Source organism: Paralichthys olivaceus, chromosome 2 (genome assembly GCF_024713975.1).
Source record: "Paralichthys olivaceus isolate ysfri-2021 chromosome 2, ASM2471397v2, whole genome shotgun sequence".
Taxonomy (NCBI): domain Eukaryota; kingdom Metazoa; phylum Chordata; class Actinopteri; order Pleuronectiformes; family Paralichthyidae; genus Paralichthys; species Paralichthys olivaceus.
The window spans coordinates 8,045,001-8,060,815 of NC_091094.1; the positions used below are offsets into that span (position 1 = coordinate 8,045,001).

Here is a 15,815-nt window from a genome sequence, read left to right on the forward strand (position 1 = left end):
GCTTGGCTTTTTGAAGTTGTTGTGTATTTTTCTTATTTATTCATTACCTCGTCGCTGCCATCGAGAAACTTTAGATTTCTGCTGCGAACGAGAGAGCCGTCTCCCTCTCACGACCTTGACCTTTCAGGCACCTCGAGTGTGGATGGGCTGTACTTTTGGGAGAGTCCCCCCCCTTCTAGATGCAAGAGATTTAAAGGGGTCAGGAAAGGGGACTGCTTGATAGAAATCTAATTAGGTGATTGTGCTGGAGGGAGCTTTGCCATAGCTGCTCAATAAACTCCCACACACTCGCTCTCCTCCTCTCTCATTTCCCCCTCTCGCTTCACTCTCTCTCCCTCAGCAGTTTGTGCTCACTCCGAGATGCCGTCGCCAGAGAGTCCCCCTGCTGAGGGCACAGTTGCAGAACGCAGATCATGGCTCACTTATTACATCTTCACTGCTGTTCATATTTCTTCAAAGAAATGGGTTGATAATAGAGCTTTTGCTTATGGCTTCGTCTCTTTGCTCGTTATTCTTTTACCTTCAGACATAAATCTGAGAGGGAGAGAGTGATGAGAGGATAAGATCAGGCCTGTGGTTGGTGTATAGCACACATTTTTCACAGATAGCTCTGGACTGAGTGCTCTCTGCTTCATCTCAGTGCGTCTGCGCTCACGAGTACAAAGAACTTCTACATGTCTGGGAATTAAGAGGTTGTTAAAAGACCCATTAAGACACATCTAGAGAAACCATTTTTCAATGCAGACATTCTGTTAACAATGAGTACTGTCCTGTGTGAATTAATATATCTAATCACAGCAGCAACGAGTCGTTGCAAAAGCCCATTATTATGTATGAGTATTAGTAATTTAGGGTTCACTGTCTTGCCTTTAAGCATATAGAATAGAGGAGTCAAAGGAATCAAACTATTGACCTTCTGGTTAGTGGCCTCCCCGCTCCATTCCTCAAACACGGGGATGGACCTTGCAAAACCTTTTCCGTTTCTTTACGTCGACTATGAATTCACCTCTAACTTCAAATTGCATTGCACTAAAGCATTCCTCCTTGTGTATAATGAGTAATATGAGACACAAACTGTAGTGTGGCAGGTTTGGACCTCTCATTACAGGTAATGCTCTGGTCCAATGCAAAAAAGTTGCATGATATAACCCGAACTGTGATGAGCAGCACACACCAACCACACACTTTGACCCCAATTGCACACACTGGCACTCCATTCAGATCAGGTTCATTATTCGTCCCAAACAAATGTGATGAATTTGCTATTTTTTCTGGAGCACTAGCAAACAGGACGCTTGTTCATCCCGAGCCATTCAGTTCGATTCAATTTTATTTGTTTAGCGCCAAATCACAGCAGGCATTATCTCCAGGCATTTATCATAGTAGGTCAAGACCTTTCAATATTATAGAGAGGAGCCTGGTGGTTCATGCAATGGGCGAGCAGGTGGCAAAAGAGTAGAGAGAAAGATAAATAACCTTTTAATAGGAAGAATCCTCCAGCAGAGAGAGAAGAGAGGAGAGAGAGAGAGACATCATGAAGTGTTGTATTTAAGCACTGCTTGTTATCATGACAATAATATTAGCATAGGCGTATCAATAATAACAGCAGTAATATCAGTAAGAGGGTAATAATGATAAGAAGAAGAATAACAGCTGCGATGTAGAATCAGATGTGGAGTCAGAGATACCTGCAGGGTTAGCATAGACAGGACAAACTTCAGGAGAGAGGAGACACAAAGTGAATACACCGTGTGATATAAATATGCTAAGAGAGAAAGAGAAGAGGTGCCCAGTGCATCATGGGAGTTCCCCCAGCTGTTTAAGGCTTAGTCCATGGATCACCTGAGCCACCCCCGAGAATAATCTTTGTATGAGAGGAAAGTTGAATTTGGAAGTTTGGATGCAGTGATACAGAGCTGGTTTGTAAGTGGTTAAATTTGTCTCTAACTTTAAATGTTTGGCCGTTGTATCAGTTTTTAGTTGTCAAGCATAAAGATAATGTAAAAAAGCTGATACTGACTGTAGGTCTGCTTTAAAGAGAAGTGCAATCTGGATAGTTTCAGTGAATTCATTTATTGCAATATAATGTCCTTCATGAGGTAGCATCTTGGTCTCTTTCAAATTTGTAAGAATCTCAGTCTGTACCCTGGCTAAGATTTCTGAGGTCACGTGTTGATTGACAGAGGCTCTAGCTCCTCACAGTCATTTCCATAAACTTGCGTGTTTCTTTTGTGTGGATTTTGCAGCATGCTGAGGAAGAAGCATGTGATTTACCCTGAAATCATGCCACAGCGTTTTGTAATTACAAAGTAAGCCATATTATCCCAAACAGGCTCCCTGACCCTCTGAGCTGAGGGTATGACTAAGCCTGTTCCATGTCTGTGATGAAACGTCAATGCTGTGAAGTGGTTTATTGTGAAGGTGCACAGGGCCTGGAAGTGCGCTTGGCCGTTTCTTAGTCACAGTAACGTGCAGAGACACTGCTCAGACTCACAATTCAGAGTTTGTGCTGCGGTAAAGGTGAATGAGTCCAACACACATAAAGAAGGTAAACATGAACTAACAAAATAAAGCAGATGAAAGGTGAGAGGTGTAGCTACACTGTTGTTGCTTGAATCATCGGTTCGCGGTCGAATGATGAATGAGCGACACATTTTTCTGGAAAGGAGAAGATGAGTACAGAGGAGGAGATAAATGCAGAGAAGGACAATCTCAGTGATGAACAGAGGGAGCAGACTGAGGAGGCGGCGAGGTGGAGGAGAAAAGATCCACAGAAGAGTTCAGACCAGTGAATGAAGCTGCGATTAAAACTCTGCCTGTTAAAGAAGAGACTGCTTCTGTAACACCTGAGAGGTAGTTCAGTGAATTTCCCTCAATCTTATCTGATATCGGGAGCGTTTGTGAAACAAGACGAAAGGAATTACAGCCGTTGAACATCTCGCTTTAATCGCTCTGAGAACACAAGTCAACAAATCACATAGTACTAGTAGCTTTTAGATTTAAAATAAGAGTTGTTACGTGTTATATTTGTACTGAAAAATAAAAAAATTAAGCATTTGAGGCAAAATCTCATCCTCTTGGTGAAATACCCTTTTTACACTTAGAAATACAATAGTTTTCCTCAGCTCCAAGCAAGCAAGCATTATTCAAATTACTGTCTTACTCATCAGACTGATTTTATTAATGATTTTGCAATAACATGCTGTATTTTGAGGGAAATTGACTTTTAAAATTATTATTGGGTTTGTTCTCCGAGGTTCATACACTTTACATGATTAAACTTTTAAGACAGTGATAAAATGCAGCCAAACAGCACAGGGGGAGTTTCTGCTCCCTGCTCTTACAGCCCATCACCTACCTCATCATTGTCGTGTCCGCTGTCTCAGCTAATGCATGAATCGGTGAGTCAGCCACAGTGGCGTCACAGCCTGAAGCCTCCGTGCCAGAAGTGTTGTGGCCTCATTCGAGTCTGGGTCAAAGTGTCCTGTGACCGCACCTCTACATACTGAGATCTATTCTGGATCTTTGAGGAAACTTTACTATACAAATTTAAGTTTAGTTTGTTTAGATACTTTCGTACTAGCACCATTATTATATATACCCCATGTCATCGTTGGCTGAAGAAGATAATGAACAAATAATAAACACATTTCTGTACATGCTTTGGAATTGTAAAGATATTTACTCCGTCTGTGAAAAAGATTCATGTTGAACAGTTGAACATTTTGATATTGAAATTGCTTTTATCTTTTCGAAATAAGTGTGCTATCATTAATTTTTTTTTAAATGTTTCTAACTGGAGCTAATTACATACAAACCTCTCAGAACACATTGTTTCACGTCTGTTCATCAGTAAATCAGACAACAAATCAAGTATTCCACTGTTATAATAATTATGTTTTATTCTGTACATTAAGAATGTGTGTTATTAGTATCTCCTTGATGAGATGTTTGTTTTGTATGTGTTGTACTTATTTCCTCACCTCATCATTTTCTCCTTTAATGTCTCTTTGAGTGTTTGTTGTACCTTTGTGCGTATAAAATTCTATTACAGATAAAACTTATATATATATATATATATATATATATTTAGAAAAATATTTCTTCTTAAAACATTACAAATATATACCCTAGCTTCAAGTTACTTTCAAAACTAAGTTTAAAAAAACGCTGTATTCTTTCTTTACTGTTTATTTTCTACAACTTGTTTATCCAGAGTCAATTTTAGCTTTAGGAGCATGTGCAGTAAACAAAGGTGACGAAGATCTAAATAATAAGAAAATGTGGACTCGTACACCGTGTGCCAGCAGGGGTAACACGGACGAAAGGCTGTGAAGTGAAAATATCATTTATCAGTCGGTGGTTTGATGCTGGCTGTGGATTAAAAGGATGGGAGGAGGATGAATTGTCACCGAGAGGCCTGTGTTTGGGTGAAAGGATCTCCAGGGACTGTTAGAAGCTGTTCAACTCTCATTGAATCCTATCTCACCTTATTGTGCCCACACAAGTTCTGAAAATTGGATCTTATTTGAGTTTGATCTTTGAATGTTACTGTTGCATTAGATAGGAGGACGACACCCTCACAGAGTCCCTGTGTCTTCTGTTCCCCTGAACATTAGAATTTTCACTTTGCTTCACACACTATCTCTGTCCCTCTCGGTTAAAAAGGAGGCTTTTCAGTAAGGTACTTTATAACGGTTTTGTATTTCTAACATCAAGACATTTTTGTATTACTGTGTCAACTTCCTGGACAAAGACGCTTTTCTATCTCTTTGAGACTGTGCCACCCTTTGAACTGCACTCTCACAGGAAACCTTCAGTGTGCATCGAAGTACATTCACTCCACCTCACTCCCTCCCTCATGAAAGAGTCATTTGAAATGTTAAGTTTAAGTGCTTTTTCTATTCATTTCCTTGTTCCTGTTGAGTGGATCTAACCTGTTTTTTTCTTTTTCTCCTTATACTTGTCCTTCTCTGTCCTTGTCCACTCTGGTTGCTCCTCTGTCTTTAGCTAATTCACACCATCAGTGTGGTGGACAGAGACGAGCCACAATCTGGACATCGCTTCTTTTTCACCCTGGCCCCGGAGGCTTCCAGCAATCGACACTTCACCCTGTGGGATGTCAAAGGTGAGAGGCCTTAGGTCTTATATTGGGGTGAAGAGCTTATGGCATTATCAGCATAATTTAATGTTAAATAATAACATGGAAATATGGAATTTGCAGCCCAGTGTGGTACAGTGGGCGTCCAGTCAGTCTTAGCCTTTTTAGATTATTGATTTTGTCACAGATTCGTTGGTGGAAGAAACTATATCATTATATTCATCTCCCTGTCAGGCCCCAGTCTCATTTCTTCATTTGCACATGATTGAATGCAGATCTTAAATGTGCATGACTACAGCAAGACTTTCCCTGACTCAAATGTTGGAGATCATGGTAAAGCTCGTAAAGACAGAAGAGTTTAAAGTGATTTCTGCATTCCCCACAGTGATTGGCATTCTGACAGTCTGGTGAAGTGCTTAAGGGTGTTCTGTCAATGTAGACCTTAAGGCAGTATTGAGTTAGTTTAAAAGACTGCAGCTCCCGAGACTTCAAAAATACAATGTCTGAATACTCACTGGTAATTTCAACGTCTTAGTTTCCTCACTCAGGTGCCAGATGGTTGACATTTTTAACATGAGGCATATCATAGAGAACACTGTGGGAAGGTTTTTGACAATTTCAGGAGGCTTTTCATAGTGACTGCAAAATAGTGATTTGTTTTATTTTCCTGCGATTTGGAGGTCACCTCATTATCAGGCAGATTTTCAAATTATTTTGTTTGATATAAAACACCACCTGTTCTGCTGCTGCAAGCAGACTGATATTATTTCATTTTATCACATGTGACACTCTGTACTTGCAGACAAAACTATTTTAACAGTTAGCTTTTTTCAAAGTTTGCCTCAGTATGTGAGCCGGAGCGCTATGCAGAGAATTTTTTCCACGCAGTAGTGGGATTTTATCTGAATGTCATTATCCTTGAAATAAATTACAGAACACTACACAGAAGTTTCTCTTGATTCCTCTTAAACACGATGTCAACAGTTTATGTAATTTTCTGAAGCGTCATCAAATTGTTATTCTGTGAAAACACACACAGTTTTATGTCAGTATCTGCACAGTGTAGGAAAACATTAAAATCACTTTTCCCCTGTGATGACTTTGGTTTGATGGGAAGATAGTTTTTTTTTTTTTTTTTTTTTTCATGCTCGTCTGTTTTTGCAAACATGCTTGCAGATGCCACGTTTAGCAATGTGTACGTAAGTGAATGTGACATCTGGTTAAATCAAGATTGATCTGACACCAGGAAAATGTCAGGGGAGCAGCCTGAGCTTGAGAAATGTCACAGTGCGGAGGCTGCAGCGTTCTCCTGAAGTCGTCCCACTCACATGCACGTGAATGGATAAAGGAATAACCCAAGCCTTGTATAACATGTAAACACATACTATTTAAAGTATACACACAGTTTTCTTCTCCCCCCTACACACAAAGAGTAAACGCACACACACAGTTGTTCCAAATATATATACATATTTATTAATATACTAGATATACCAACACAAACACTATTGCAGATCCTGTATATAGATTTATTTTGAAAGATACAAAACCCCATACAGAGTTTTCATCCTCCCGCCCTCTTTTTTCCACTCTGGTGTCTCTTTTCATGGACACATTTGTCAACCCGTCGCTTTCAATCTGTCACTTCGTCTTTTCCTTATCATGGCCTCACATCGTGTTCTGTCTCAAAGCCTTGACGCACGAGGATGAAAAGCCATTCTTTTTCCCTATGTTGCTAAAACGCTACCTGTGCTCATGTCCCTGTAGTCCCTGTTAAAAAGCGATGTAATGTGATATGAGGCCGGGGAAAAAAGATAGAAATTTACTTTACATCTGTATGAAATATGGCTATTGAAGGTTTTGATTTGAAATTGCACAAGATGCCACAGTTTGTGTTCATTCACCCTGGAAGAGAACACTGTGTAAAAGTCAAAATGACAAAGTCAGCAGTGTAATGTTCCCGTACATAAACGGTAATATGAAGATTGTTCTACATGTGCCAGAGGAGCTCCGGGGCGACATGGATAATGGTGATATATGTTCTGGAGATGGATTGCTCGGCATCCTCTATGCAAGTCTACCCACAAAGCGGCTCCCACTCTATTTGTCAAAGCCTCCTCCTGTATTCTATGTTACATTTCTCTATGTCTCTGGCAGAGAAGTTTAATTTCAAACAGTGGCTCTCTCACTCATTTTGTCTCCCGTTTTTTTTCTTTGTTTGCTAGATAAAATTAATCGCACGAAAGCTGCTCACAGAAGTCTTTTAACCCCAAGTTGACTCGACAGCTCTTCTTTTGAGTCTGTGAACTGTGCCTAATGGAAAATGATTTAGTCAGTGTTTATTCTTTTACTCACCGCTCGACCACTCGATAATTTCTTGAGGTTGTTTTCATTGTTGCTTTTGAATCAAATGTCAAACATCTTACATTTTTGAAAAGTATGATTTGTCCTGATATGTGAGTAACGATCAACTCTATCTTTTTCTTTCTCTTAGCTCAGTAAGTACAGTCTTGAGTTGAGGGGAGTAAAAACAACAAGGGTCATAAAAGCACTCACTGGATTGAGATCATAAATTTTAGAGCAGCGTGGTAAAAGAAAACACACATCAGTGAGCAGACGAAAAGGTTTTGTTCTTCAAACATTAAATCCCTCATGTGCAATCCTCTGCTCTACCTTGTCTCTCTGATCCACCCCGACCCCGCTACACTCCCACCACCACCCAGACAACACAGCCGGCATCCGGACCCAGCGGTCAGGCTTCAACCGCCATGAGCAGAATGTGTACTTCCTGCCTATCCTGGTGGTCGACAGCGGGCCTCCCTCCCTGAGCTCCACAGGCACCCTGACCATCCACGTCTGCGGCTGCGACACTGGTGAGAACTATACTGCGGGAGCTGCACCATTACTAACATTATCGTCACTGTCACCCTTCTGCATCAGCAGCAGCAGCACAACCGAAAAGGTCATCTACATGACATTGTTTTGGTCAGCAAACAGTTCTTATCAGCTTATGTGTGCGGAAAATAAAATATCACAAGGCCATAAATCTGCAAACAAATGGCCCTTGAGTGAATTTCATCTGGGTGAAGATATAATGTATGCATGATAACACTTTATTTTTCTCTTGATAAAACAGTGATTAATCCTTGTCCACTGAACAGATTCATAACCTGTGTTGAATATGTACAGAAATATACTGTTTTTCTTTTTTTCTCTCTGTCAACACAGAGGGAGCCATCCAGTCCTGCAATGCCACAGCCTACGTAATGAGTGCTGCTCTCAGCCCTGGGGCGCTTATAGCACTACTGGTCTGCATGCTCATCCTCATAGGTAAGCACATGGATGTACTCATGTATTGTATATATGGATGGATGATGGATGGATAACCACAATTGTTAGCATTGCTTTTCTGGGGTCAACTACTCGAGCAGGTCCAGCAGGAGTTTCAATAGTGAGAGGTTCCTTTTAAAAGGGCAAGTCTGAGGGATGCATCAAAAGAAATTACTTAATGTCTTCTGCTCATAAAATCATGCAAGAGAGTGTCTTTCAATTTTTCATCTCTCCTGTTTAATATCTTGTTTGCTGCATTTATGAGAAGAAAGCTTTTGTTTAAGACCGGGTCAAACATGATGTCTGGGTTTATGAATGATACCGACCCACTTTGATCCTCGGAATACAGACGTAATGAAAGGTAGTAAAGTGGAGGGGGGGGGTTTGAGACAGCAAACAGGAGAAAGAGCTGCCTCAGCACTGGAACAACCGCCTTTAAGTAGGAAAAGCTTTCCAGACATTCTTTGATATTTATATATATATATATATATATAAATATATATATACACACATGCACACACATGCACATAACACACACATGCACGCACATGCTCACCCTCTCGGGGACAGAAGAGGTTTGGTATTGTCATATTTGAAAATTTCATGAGCTTGCTTCTCCCTCTCCCCCTCCTGCACATCTCTGCATCCCACTCCTCAGTGACAGCGAGAAACGACATCGCTGTCATGTTGTTTTGTCTCCCCCGCTCCTGCCTCTACACATTTTACACTGTGCAGGCAGTGAATGATGGACGATGTGACAGGAGGCAGGAGTTACTGAGGCTTAACTTTGCTTTGTGTTTTGTTTAAGAGCTGTACTAATGAGGGTTGTTAAAACTCTGTCTCCATTGACCAAACCGTCCACTGTAGTGAACTTCAAAAGCAGAGTATAATTTATTTATCGTGGCTTTTAGAGCCCCAACAAAAATGTTATGTACAAATCTGAGGCAACCTCTGCTGGCTATAAAAAAACTGTGTTTGCAGTGTGCTGTGGTGTTGGTATCATGGGACAGATGACATCCTCTCTAAGGTCTGAGTAAAAAACAATTATTTGGCCTTTAAAAGCTCAACCCTGTGCAGGGGTGTGCATGGTACAATTTATTTTTCTAAACAGACGAAGCAGAAGTAACACACTTAAGCCAAATACTTTCAAAATGTTGATATCGTTTCATTTTGATTCCGTTAATGAAACTAGTGCAGTGCTCGTTCTAGACCTGCCTGCCTGGAGAAGAATGTTTGCTCTGCCTGTGATAATGCTCCTGCTCCTATTCATTGTCATTAGTGGCTAACAGTTCTATAATGTACTGTCACTATCTTATTGTTTGCATGGAGGTTGTTGTGTGCAGAGCTTTTTATAAACAGTCTATGGGGCAGAATGTCATTACAAAACATTGTGTTCATCCTACCTGGTTTATCGACATCGAAGAGTAGAAACGAAACAGGAAATACAAAACAAACATTGTGCTTTGAAGACAACATTTCCATATAGGAAGTGATTGTATAAGTGTTGTTGCCATGACAGAGAGCATCACCTGTGCCATGTGTCTTGGTCCAATACGATGAAATAAAAATAATGGAATTATCAAAATGATCTGGTGGCACTTTTGACCCACGGTTAGATCCCATTGCCCACTGCTGCAGTTTATCTGAGGACCTAGAGGAAGACATTTTTTGTTAGCATGCTGCTGACAACAACATAGCGCTGTTAATTCAAGTTTCATTGATATGGAATATATCACATGCATCGCCTCGAACTTGGCACTGCACTTTCTTCAGTGTGAAGCTGATAAGATGAACAGTTCCTGATTATGCATTCCAAATACAGACAGACCGACATTTGGTAGATGGTGTCATATTGATTCCAATAGTCAGGGACTCTAATCGGTGCTAAGCCCATGCCACTCTGACTGACTGATTGGTTAGAAATGGACCAAACGCGCCTCATCAACACTCTGAAGTACAGGCTAAGTCCGAGCACTTGGCTTCTGCCAGTCATCATGTTGATGGTAAAATCTCAGGGCTGCAGGCATCAGCAGGGTTTAGCTGTGTGTTCACAACTGTCGCCTGGTGTGAAAAACAGACAGGAGCGCGGCAGCAATCACATATTTTCCATCGCACACCAAAACTTTCCTGTTCCTTCTTTAGTTAACATCCATGCACACACACACACACACATTTAGTACGTGTCCACTCATGCACGCTGAGCACACGTCCGCATGCTTAGATAAATCAGTCTTCACCTATTTACTGCAATGCAATCCATTCTCTCTAAGCACCATTACTGTGTGCACCTCGTCTTCTCACACACACACACCACACACAGCGACGGCCTAACCAGCCAGCCAGCGCTGCCTCTCTCGTGAGACTGGACCACCTCTATTACATCAATTGTTGGATGATGAGAAAAATGAAAACAAATTTCTGCCTAATTACCTTACAAACAAACAGTCCCTCCATCAGTTCATTTATAGGCCTGATGTGATGAATCCATTCCACTGCGCCGCAGCATCTGCATGCATCCATTCCAATTACCTCCCATCTGCTTGCAATGAACTCCAGGGTGCGGGCAACCAGCGCAGCCCAAGGGTAAATTAACCGTCTTGTCAGGAACACTCCCCGTAACATCTGTACACAAGGGGACCAGCTTTGTACGTATAGGAGGCAGCTATACACTAATGCCCACACGTGCTTCCTACAAAGGTAAGATCTGCACCAGTGTTGTATTAAGATTGCCTGAGGCTTGCTAATCTCCACGTTAAATAGCTTTTCAGTGGCTTACAGTTCAAGCAGCTGTAAACATAACAGGTAGTCACATGTGATCAGTGAGGAAGTGAGGTTATCTGATCGTCTGTGCTTCACACCGATCCGACACATACTTCTTCTAACAGTGATAGCTCAAGAAACAGCTGATCTGCTCTTATGAGGGAGTTCATAACATCTAGTCTTTTTCCTCCTGATACTCTCATTAGAGTGAATTTAGACTGATTGTCTTTCGCTTGTTTAGTATGCAAGGCAGCGCGCGTCGCAATTTACCACCAACTATGACTGTTTCCTCGACCCAGTGGCAATTACTTTACCCCATTCATGGCATAGAAGAATAAGCACAATAGTTCCAGACACCTCTCTCCCAGCGGAGCCCGGCTAACAATGTAAGAGAAGAACGACTGCACGTTATCAGTCAGAGATCCTGCATGAAGTCCCCATTCAAGATCAGCACGGCTCATTACACGGGCGCAAACACGGAGTGTTTTCACCATGCAAGTTATTTTTTAGGCCGTTTACAAGATAATTAGAAGGAGCTGCAACATTTGTAAACATCATATGCTTGAAACCAATGGTTTCATTGTTGCTAAGGAGAAAGAAGGAGCAGCAAAAGGAAAGCAGATTTGAAATATGGTGTTTTATTGTCACATCCTGATTTCCAAGGTCGGTTTGTAAGAGCACATTTGTCCATGGGCTTTCTTCATGCATACTAATACATGTGCTTTAACGTGTACGTCGTACACAGCCTGTAAGGTCCTGAGATTGATCTAGTTTGACTTTACCGGTGGGTTCAGAGCATCAAACAGTGCAGTCGCTGGGCCCTTTATAATTGATGGTCTTTATATCTCTGTGGGCTTGTAGGCATTTGTTTTAGGCAACAGGTTATCTGTTCAGAAGATGCATGGTGCCTACCGGTTAATGATCTATATAAATGTCCCCTCACTGGCATCCTTTCAGAGGAATAGCTCGAGAAAAAAGGGGAATCTGTCTGTGGATACACAGTACACAGCTGACTAGCCACAAGAAACACATCCTGCTGCCAGTCAAAGCCGAGTAACTCTGGGAAAATATTTCACCTCTTTATGTTGCTCCTCTCCTTCTTTTTTCATAAGTGAAATCCCTTCATAACAAGCACGGCTAACCAGCATTTCCCTGGATGTATTATGATTCTTCATAACCAGTTAAAAAAAAAGCACATATCAATTAACTCTGCGAATTATTACATTAACATCTTCTGGAAACAATCACATTTATTTTGATCAGTTCTCTATTATATAGATGTAAACAAATGAATCAGGCCTGTTTCACCAGCTGCAGCATTTAACATGAGATAATAAATAATCATCTTTGGAAAAAAAGGTCTCTGCACAATTTTAGCGACAGTATCATCCTCGTAATTTATTAGAATGATTATTAAAGTTATTCTTTCTAATCAAGATGCAGGATTGTATTTGAGAAAATTCTCCATAGTTTTTAAATCAACCTCCCCTGCTTTTTGGGAATTAATTACTTGATCAAAAAGAGATGATTGCTGCTAATCCATAAAACCGAACTTGTTAATTTTCTCCAGTGTGCATAATTCATCCATATATATATATATATTAAATGGCCTCTGAAATGACATTGGGTGACATTGGATTGGAAAACCTCCACCATGATTCATACAGAGATTTGCAGCTCTAATGAGGGATGAGAAAGCTATAAGTGAGACTTCTCTTATCTTAAAATAACTAAGCTGAAATCAAACTCCTATTAATTCATCCATGCATACGACCTTTGTTTTCCTCTTCTGTGATTAGTGATCCATCTCAATTGTTTTCCTTGTTTTAATCCAAATACTGAACCACATTTTCTGAGGTATTTCTTTACTTGTTTTGGAGGTGTAGGTCTTTTTATTGTTTTAACTCAGGTGATGGAACCACAGAGTGTAAGTTTCATTCAACTTGGATGAGTATTGATATACAGATTGCCTCCATTAGAGCATTTGAATCATATTTCTGAGAAAGGCAATCAGTATTGTGAAAAAAATCAATCTTCATGCATTTGTAATGTAAAACTTAATAATATATTATCTTCCCCTGCTGTGCCTTAGCCCTGAGAGGTGAAACAAAGATACAATGACATTTGGATTTCTTTTTTTTATGGGAAGATTACTTTGCAAATCCATCATCCAGCACAGTGCATGTTTCATTTCCAGTAGTGTGTGTGTGTGTGTGTGTGTGTGTGTGTGTGTGTGTGTGTGTGTGTGTGTGTGTGTGTGTGTGTGTGTGTGTGTGTGTGTGTGTGTATCCACATTAAGCCCAATTATTTTATTTAGAAAAGTTGGTAGTTCTGAATCCTAAATCTGGATTGTTATGTTATTATTCTTAGAAGCATGAAGAGGAGTAGCATTCTGCTTGGAAGCTCTTTAAACTCAGCCTGACAGATCTTAATCCATGTCTCCTGTGCAGAGAGTTAAAGCTGCAGATTTCAAATGACTTGCTGTAATGACAGTTTATAAAATCCCTTAAATAGGAACCTGCCTCTCCCTCTGGCTTTATCTCATCCTCCCGTTCAGCTTTATCTGACAACCTTTTTGAAAAAAAACACTGAGTTGCAACATTTCCCGACACCGAGGAAAAGCAATGTTGTCTTCATGAACTCATTCAGTTGTACATATTTAGTATTAATGTGTAATGCAGCTTGGTCTTCATCTCTTTCTGCATCTTATTCTGTGTCCTTTTCCATCAGTTCTCGTCTTGCTGATCCTGACCCTGAAACGCCACAGGAAGGGCCAGAGGATGGCAGAGGACGAGGAGGACATGAGGGATAACGTCATCAAGTACAATGACGAGGGCGGAGGGGAGCAGGACACTCAGGCGTACGACATGAGCGCCCTGAGGAACCTCTATGACTTCCCAGAGGCCAAGAGCTGTGACTCTGGCCCGGACATTCGCTCACTGCCACAGTGGATACAGGCGAGCCGAGTAACTGGTGGCGCAGAGGGAACTGCAGCGGCAGCAGTTGCGGCGACGGCAGACTTCTCCCTATTCAAAGGCTACATCCGGAAGAAGGTGGAGCAGGCTGACGCTGACCTGTCGGTCCCGCCTTATGACTCCTTCCAGACGTACGCCTTTGAGGGCACCAGTTCACCAGCGCTGTCACTCAGCTCCATCCACACGCTGTCCACCACCTCCGAGCAGGATTTCTCCTACCTCAGCGACTGGGGACCACGTTTCAGACAACTGGCGGGCTACTACGCTCCAGGAAACCCAGAGGAGGAAGGATCCTAGCACAGCTCCTCCTCTGCAGAGAGACATTTAAACTCCCTCTCATCCTCCTTCTTCTCCTTCTCTGCCTCCTCTTCTCACCCTCTGGCACTCTACTAAGATCATCAGAGCCAGCACTGTGTACTCCTTAAAACAGAGCACAGCTTCTTTATCTCTTTGAAAGAAAGTTCCCTGCGTCAAAGTTTAAACTTGAGATTTTTACACTCTTCTGATTGTTTTTTGTGAGATGTCAAATGTCAACATGAAAGCTCTGGCGATCATTGGAGAAAGAGGAGCAAAAGAGAGATGTCCACGATTAGTCACGTGTGAAGGGACGACTTCTTTTCTCTCCCTAACCATAAATGAAAATCCTTATTTTAAGCTGAGACTGTTTTCAGAATTCAGAGGAAAAAAAAAAAAAAAACATGTCATGGCAAACAGTCTGACAAAAGTATTTATTTAAGGAGGAAATATTTATGTATTTATTTGTTTTTATGTATTTATTTATTTATTTTACACCATTATTACCGTCATGATAACTGCAACAGTGGACTCTGCTGAAGTGCTGAAGAAACCAGGAAAAGAGGAGGACACTGTGACACAAACAACACAGAACAGAGAAAGGAGGGCAGGGGCAGCAGAGGACTCTCCACATTGATGGTGCAGAACTGGCGACCTGGTCAAATATTTGTATTTATTTTCTATGACCACTTTTGTAAAATAACCGACTTAAGAGAGAAAAATAAATGGCTAACAGTAAGAGGGAACAGATGCAGTGAAAGGAAACACAGAGAGCTACCAGTTCAGTCTGAATGCTTGAGCCTGACATACTTTTGCTGTATTTTAGTGATATATTTCGTTTTATTTTTATTTTGAAGGTCACAAACTGAGGACAATTGTGTGTTAACAATTTCTTTCCTTATCCTGTCCGCAGCCATTTGTAAGGCAATAAGGCACAAACCGCAGCAGTGATTTAAGACTGATCAAAATGACTGTTTCATGGAATTGGCTGGTGGCCGCCTTCGTCCCACAGGAAGCCAATCATCATTCCAGAGTTGTGTGTGAATGTGTACAATATGTTCCATTCATTTTATATCCTTAGATGTTTTATTATGCTTTTGTTATTTTGTTTCCTTCTTGGGGGGGGTGGGCGATGGGCACGGTTGACAACACATCGGCCGTGTCTAATTAAAAGCGTGAGGTTCAAGGCTGATAACGTGATTAACGGACTGGTCACATCCACCTTTTATCCACAACCTATTCAATGTCGACCTTAACTTGAAAAATGTATCGGAAATTAAAGAAAAGATTCAAACGAATAAATATTTAATTTTTTTGCTACAAACTTACATCTCATTGTGTGAAATATACCCGGT

General features: G+C 41.1%; 1 protein-coding gene across 3 annotated transcripts in view; it reads left to right on the plus strand.

The window, feature by feature from the left end:
* Nucleotides 1-15,168, plus strand: part of LOC109635418 (cadherin-22) — a 138,742-nt gene extending 123,574 nt beyond the window's left edge. For all 3 annotated transcript variants that reach the window (XM_069533971.1, XM_069533985.1, XM_020096568.2), the window contains 4 exons: nt 5,011-5,128; nt 7,825-7,974; nt 8,330-8,431; nt 13,922-15,168. In XM_069533971.1, coding sequence (XP_069390072.1) covers nt 5,011-5,128; nt 7,825-7,974; nt 8,330-8,431; nt 13,922-14,463 — 912 coding nt within the window. In that variant the 3' untranslated portion in view covers nt 14,464-15,168. The remainder of the gene's footprint in view (nt 1-5,010; nt 5,129-7,824; nt 7,975-8,329; nt 8,432-13,921) is intronic.
* The last annotated feature ends 647 nt before the right edge of the window (nt 15,169-15,815 follow it).